Source organism: Cynara cardunculus (assembly GCF_001531365.2).
Source record: "Cynara cardunculus var. scolymus isolate 2C chromosome LG 7, CcrdV1, whole genome shotgun sequence".
Lineage (NCBI taxonomy): Eukaryota > Viridiplantae > Streptophyta > Magnoliopsida > Asterales > Asteraceae > Cynara > Cynara cardunculus.
In genome coordinates this window covers 1486994-1494556 of record NC_037534.1, presented here as the reverse complement: position 1 = coordinate 1494556, position 7563 = coordinate 1486994, and the positions used below count along the sequence as shown (strand labels likewise).

The 7563-nt window shown below is 32.4% G+C and overlaps 1 protein-coding gene across 1 annotated transcript; it reads right to left on the bottom strand.

Annotated features, from left to right (window-relative positions):
* Window positions 1-430: 430 nt before the first annotated feature.
* Window positions 431-3084, bottom strand: LOC112515291 (NAC domain-containing protein 2-like). The gene is made up of 3 exons (XM_025122011.1): window positions 2815-3084; window positions 2000-2277; window positions 431-1201 (listed from the first exon to the last, which is right to left on the bottom strand). The coding sequence occupies exons 1-3, from the start codon at window positions 2975-2977 to the stop codon at window positions 779-781; spliced, it is 864 nt and encodes a 287-aa protein (XP_024977779.1). The 5' UTR covers window positions 2978-3084; the 3' UTR covers window positions 431-778.
* Between the last annotated feature and the right edge of the window lie 4479 nt (window positions 3085-7563).

The following is a 7563-nucleotide window of genomic DNA, read 5'->3' as shown; positions in this document are numbered from 1 at the left end:
GTTAGTAGCATAGTCGTAGTAGGGATGTGTAGTGAGTGACTGGAGGGTGGGTGGGTGTGATGACAACATTAGTGGTATAGTGGTTAGGGTGGGGTAAGGTGGGTGGCAGCGACATCACTGGTGGGGGTTAAGGGTGGGGCATCATGAACAATAGTAGCATGATCGTGGTGGATGGCGATGGAATTCAATTTCTTCCATTATGCCAAGGAATGATGAATTCATTAACTTGTGGAATTCAATGGAATTTGAAGGATTCCATCCATTCAAGAAATGAACCAAACAAAGGAATTTGTCATTCCAATTCCATCAAATTCCTTCGAATTCCGCGAACCGAACGGCCCCTTATAGTTCAGACATCACTCTTGTGGTTAGATAAAATTAGAATTAAAGTAAAGTAAAAGGTTTAATAAGAAACAACAAGAATATAATATATTTTTTAATTGATTTTAATTTATAATACAATTTATAATAAATGAAACAAAGAGAATGTGATGCATGTGTAAAATGCTACTACTAATAAAAGAATGCTACATAGCACCAAATGGGGATATGGATATATTAACAAGTGATGAACCTAGGATATATCTAATGTGAATTGACACTTTTGTCCTCTATAAAACTGCACCCATAATTTTCTTCATTTGGTTAATGAGGGACCTCAAAGTCATTAAACAATCCCTTCAACTCTTGCGGCTTCTCAACTTGTAGTGCATGCTTTCTACGAGGGTATTTTGGTCAAAACCCCCCAATCCATGTACACATTTTGCTTCGAGTGGTTTTACATTTGAAATGATTTGGGCATGAAGGTAAATATATCTTGTAATGGAGATAGTTGATAGTCGTTGTAATACTGGCTTTGAGGGGTAAATGCGTCATCTGTAAAAGGATCCATATAATTGAACTGATATTCGTCTTTTTTTACTTCACTTTGGACTTCTTTTTCATGTTCCGAACTTGAATCCGTGTGTAAAGTTGGAACTGATTCTGACGTATCGAAGTTAAATATATCGTCCATGACATGATGTGGTATTGATGATGGTCGATGTTGTGATGACACGTTTTCTATAGGAGAATATGGTGTGATTTTGGGTTTTGTTTCGATTTCCATCTCAGAAAATGATGTTGATTTTACGTCAGAGGTTAAGTGTTTCTCCAAAACGCCCTTCTTGTTGTATATTCGGCATAATACCCAGTCATCTAACTGTATAAATACAATAACAAATTAATCAGTCAAAAATATCAAAATCAAGTTTTTCGTTAAAACAATAACTACAAAACAGAACAATGATCAAAATCTATGTTAAATAGTTAATGAAAATGTTGCATATTCCATCTCTACCAAAATAAGTGATATCATTTTCTATTTTAGTTTATTCCAAAATAAATTTTAATTTTATACAAATGGGGATGCGTAATTTGCATAAATTATTATTTTTTTAATTCTGAAAATAGGATTTACATAAATACGTAAAGTATTCACATAAACTCTGACTAAAATGAATATTTAATTTTGGTTAACAAGATTCATTATTTTAGGGGTGTTTTGAGATTGCGTATAAAAACAATTTATTGACTTATTTTGATAAAGCATCAGTAATAAACATTTTTAAATGATTGGATAAACAGCTTATACCAATGTCAAATTGGTAATAAGGAGTTTTTGAAAAAGTTAAACCATTCTATAATAAATTGATAAGGACTTTTATAAAAAAAAACATAAGTTGTTTCAAACAAGCAACCGAAAACACCCCCTTAATCAATTTCACTCTTATTATTTGCATTTTATTTTTTTGAATTTATAGCATAAAACGACAACGTTTTTATGAAAACAAATATCTTCTCACGGTATCTACGTACATTGTGTGTATTTATACTTTGACCAAGGATGGGATTCACATGATTGCTTGTACATTATGCTTCGAGATGTGTACAATTATCTGAATTTGTGAATTCCATCACTTGAAAAGGGGTTAATCGGAAGAAAGATATAGGAACGTACCCTGAGATTGTTGTTCCGTTTGCCAGCGGATCTATCAACGTTAGCGAGACGGTATTCATGCATTATCCAATTTGTTTTCACACCTCTCGGAGCTTTACCGGCGTAGAACACCAACGCCTTCTTTATTCCGACGGCTTTTGGTTTTCCGATCGGTTTGTCGGCTCCGGTAGCTTTCCAGTAACCTGTTCCGGCAGCTCTATTCGGCCGAGATCCGTTCGGATACTTTCTGTCTCTAGGTGAAAAGAAGTACCACTCCTTTTCTCCGTACAGAGCCATATCTGTTCAGATGAAAACAAAAGGAGAATCAATATCACTCCGTTTAAACTTTAGATCACATCAGAATTCAGAGGCACAATCGATTTCACGGTTCATAGAATTCGAACAGAATCATAGAATTTCACGGTTATTTTGAAATTTACTTGAAACTGACGAATCAAAATTCGAACGAAATCAATTTATGAAACAGAATCGAGGAATTTTCGTTTGTTTTTTTCTTCTGATTTGGATAAAAACACTTCGAGATCTGAAATAACAATCGTTTTTTGAAACAGATTCATTGAGTTTGACAATATGTCTCAAACTTGGATAAAATCATAGAAAATACTTTGATTAGATCAAAATTCGAACTCGGTCAAGTTCTGGAACAGAATCACAGGATTCAACACAAGTCAGAAAATTTGAACTCGTAATCGATTTCGAAAATAGAATCACAGGATTCAACACTTCTTCGTCAAATTTTGGATAAACTGACGTGAATCAATAAGCAAATTACAGTCGGAAAAAAGAGATAAGATCTAAAAAAAAACTGTAATTACCAGGAAGCTGCCATGGATCGAACTTATACAAATCAATCTCAGCAATAATCGGAACTGAAATCGTCTGAGAAGCACATTTCCGACAAAGGTAATGCATAACCAATTCTTCATCCGTTGGATGAAATCTGAATCCAGGAGGCAACTCCAAACTATCACCAGTCATAATTTTTCAAAGAAAAACTCGAATTCCTTCACTAACTTCTCCAAAAATCACTTGCAAATTGCTGCTAGGGTTTTGGGTTTTCGACACTAGTGAAGAAGAAGGGGAAAGGGTTATATAGAGATAGGGGGCACGTGGGGGATTGAATCTGGATGAAAACGTGAGTTCGAGGAAGTAGCAAGAGAGAGGAGAGATTGCTTGGAGGAGAAGGGTTGGTTGACGCAGCCTCTTATTATTATTTGAGTAAACTCAATTTTGGTCCCTCAAGTTTAGTGAAATCTTAAAAAATGAGACCTAAACATTGATAACTCTAAAAACTATTCTTGTGGTTCTCATTTTGCTCTGAAAGTGGTCCCTAGTAACTAACTCCGTTAACAGATGGTTGTTTTTGCATGTAGAGAATGATTTTTTAAAATCTTTTTACAAGATAAACGGGAAAATTGAAAGAAAAAAAGGACAAAAATACCTATCTTTTAACGAACAAGATAAAAAATTTGAAAAAAAGACAAAAATATTCATCTCTTAATGGACAACTTCTGACGAAATTAGTGATTAGATACCACTTTCAGAACAAAATGATAACCACAAAGACGATTTCTAGAGTAATCAAAGTTCATGTCTCACTTTCAAATATTCTACTAAACCTTATGAACCAAAATTAGAGTTTACTCTTAGAGTAAACTCTAAATTTGGTCATTGGGGTTCAGTAAAAAATCTGAAAGTAATATTTGAACCTTGATAAGTCTAGAAAGTATCATTGTGGTTCTCATTTTGCTCTGAAAATGATCTCCAATCACTAATTCCGTTAAAACCTGTCCATTAAGATATGGGTATTTCTAGAGGTAGGGAATGAATTTTTTTTAAACTCTTTTTACAAGATAAATTATAAAATAGAGAAAAGACAAAAATATCTCTCTCTCTTAACCCGGATAGTTTTTAACAAAGTTAATGATCAGGGACCATTTCAGAATAAAATGAGAACTACAAGAACGATTTCTAAAGTTATCAAAATTTAAGTTCCAATTTCAATAATTTCACTAAACTTAAGGGGCCAAAATTAGAGTCCTAATATTTTCAATGGTTTTACTGGAAGAAGACAAAGGGGGAGTCGACGGGCAAATGAGGGAGTGACACGTGGGAAGGGATTGACCCCACGTGCAATTGTGTCATTGAGTTCGTCATTTGGTTTGGACGGTTTTGGTGGAGGAAAAGTCGGCTTGTAGAGTAGTAGTAACTAGTGGGTATTGCTTTGACTCATGTCCCATAGTTGAAGTCGGGGATGGGGATGGGATTTGCGGCCCAGTTTTTCGCTTTTTTATTTTTTATTTTCAAATTATTAATTAATAATTACTTTAATCAATTATTTAATTTTATATTATTAAATCTTTAAATTATTATTTTGAATTTTAAAGTTTTGAAAATCTGATCCTTGTAATATGTAAAAACATGTTAGGGGTCGTTTATTAAACACTTATCCGGTAAGTGTTTACTGATAAAATTTAAAACTATTATGTAATTACTGGGTAAGATTTTAGTCCACCAAAACGGCATAGTATACAATATCAAAACTCATTTTTTACATTCTCAATGCATCGATCAACATGATTTTGACATTAAAAAGAATGTAAATAGCAATCTTCATGATATATAATGGTGTATTTACCCCACTTTATTGTTAAATACAGTCTGTCTTACTAATTTTCTTCTGATATACATCAATATCAATATTTATTTTTAGTATTCTTAATACATGATTTAATCTGATTGTGACATAAACAGATAAATTTTTCATTCCCATGTTCTAAATGTTATAGTTGAAGATAAATCCAAAATATATTTAATATTATCATGTGATTTCTCAATAATTCAAAGCATGTGTGTATACATGTGAACATATACCTAGGAAATATTCTAAACATTGGGTTTTGTTTTTTTGTCGTTTTATGGATTGCTACAACATATTAAATGATATTATCAAAGATACCTTTTATTATTAATTTTTTTAATTCCATTTATTTTTTAATTTAATATATTATTTAATTTAATTTTTAATTCTAACAAACACTTCATGTTTATGAGACGGTTTTCGTCTGTTTTTAAATAAGTTTGCATTTTTTTTTATTTGGGATTGTTTATTTAAAACATCTGTTTTTTTAAAGTGTTTATTAACTTATGTGATGTTAAATCATGGTTTTATAAAAAATGTTTGGATTAACTTATGACAGTACCAAAACGTAATAAGCTGATAAGTTGTTTTTTAATGTTTGACAAGTTTTTGTTTATACATGTAAAATGACTAAAAAGGACATGAAAAGTCCCATTATCGGGCAAAAACAGGGACCAAGAGTTTGATCGATTTGCATAGGTCCCTATCGTCGGTCAAAAACAGGGGCCGAGGCTTTGATCGTCGGCCAAAAATAGGGATTTACAATTAGGGGTATGCAAAACCCGAATTATCTGAACCAATTCCGAACTGAAAATAAGATATTTATGTAAACCCGAATGCCCTGAAATCCGAAACCCGGAAAATTCGACTTTTTGGGGAAAATTTTGGGTTCGGGTTGGGTTTGATTTTTGGCCACCCGATCTATCTGAAAACCCGAAATATATATACGTATATATATTTTAACGGTTGAGTTCACGTGAGACCAAGAGTTTTTTGTGAGACCCATAAGACCAATGTATGTTCATTGATCAACTTTATAAGCTAATGATCTAATGGTCTAAAGTTGCATGGTGACAATTTTGTGATTATTGAGAAGTCTCGTGGCAATTTTGTGATTATGAATGTGCAGATTGTAGATCTAATCCAAGGGTTAATAATTGGTCTTACGGGTCTCACAAAAAACCTTTAGTCTCACATGATCCCAAGTCTATATAGTTTTAAATACTATAAATATACTTATTCATCTAAACAATTATTTCTAGAGAACTTCACTCTTTTTCCTTTTTACCTTTTTCATTTTAAAAAATATAATAAAAAAATTCAAAACCTCCATTTTTAAAAGAATTTGTTAAAAATAATTAGATTATTAAAGACAGATCTAACCGGACCATGTTAATATGCAACTTTCGTTTTCATATTTTTGGTATGATATGACCACGAAAAATGTTTAAAATGTTTGTTTCGGAAAAAAAAATGCTTGTATCAGATACCTCCAACACGTAACATTAAATCTCATATTAAACTGATAAAAATTGGTATAAAATTTGGTACGAACAATAAATTTACCCTACTGGGTAACACTAAACAGTAAGATTCTAGGATTATTTCATTTTTTATATATTCTCGTTTGATTGGTGTAAATGAATAGTTTTACACCATTATTTGGTGTATTACCTTTCATTACACCAAATTTTGTGTCTCCGATGCAGTGAGTGATTCACTATAAAATTTAGTAGTTGATATAAGATTCGGTGTTTCATTGAAGACGGTGCAACACCTTTTACGACAACAACAGCCAAAGGAAGATGATGGAGAGTTGACCGAAATGCGCACTAAATACTTTTCGAGAGATCTCCTCCTGTGGGACTTTAAGTAAAAAAAAACTAGGAGAAATTGCATGAAAAAGTAAAAGTACTTTAACTTGATTCTTATTTTGATAACGTATTTTCAAAACTTCCATTTTGGTATCTAAGATGTAAAGTTTTTTAAATATTTAAGTATCCGAGTAACTGGTTGAAGCATTAACCGGTTACCATGTTAATATGGCGAGTGATGTGGTATCCAACTCAGTATTATATGCTGACATGGATATCTTAATCTAAAATTAGTTTTTATGTATTGTGGTTTATTAGAAGAAAGAGTTAATTCTCCAACCGGTAATCCGGATACTTCAATGTTTAAAAACCTTACATCTTAGGTACCAAGATTGAAGTTATGAAAATACGTTAACCAAAATAGAAATCAAGTTAACGTACGTTACTTTTTCATGCAATTTGCCCAAATAACTATACCAACATAGGACGAGATAATTTGAGCAAGAAGTTGATTACAGGTTATTTCGACTGGTCCGGCACGAAACCCTCCTCCTAAGACACCAATGTGAGGTAACACTTTTTGGCTCACTTAAGAGTTGTTTTGGTGAAGGGATAGAGGACCCATGACTTATCTTGTATTTAGGCAAATCTAATGACATTTTTACCAATCGAGTTACATGCCAAGGGCCTTACTACGAGATAATACATCCATAATTGTATAAACTATATAATCAAAATATAAAACTTATCGAGTTTCAGTAAATAAAGGAGTTAATCGATCTCGAATTCGAGCTCATAAACGAGCATCAATTTCAATCCCGAGCTCAAGCCCGATTTTGAAAAAGTTAATCGAGCTTAAGCCTGATTGATATTAGTTTTTCGATCCCAGCTCGAATAACCTGCTACTCTACTCAACTCGGTCCGTTTACACCCATACTCCCCACAGATATTAAGATCGATCAAACCATTAAAAACGATAGATTCACCATCTTTTAAAAGAAATTAAGAAAACATATAAATAATTGATTGAAATGGTCGATAAATTAATTAAATCAAAATATTGGATTTAAAAAATATCCAAATCCAATAGATGATTTAACCAGATCAGA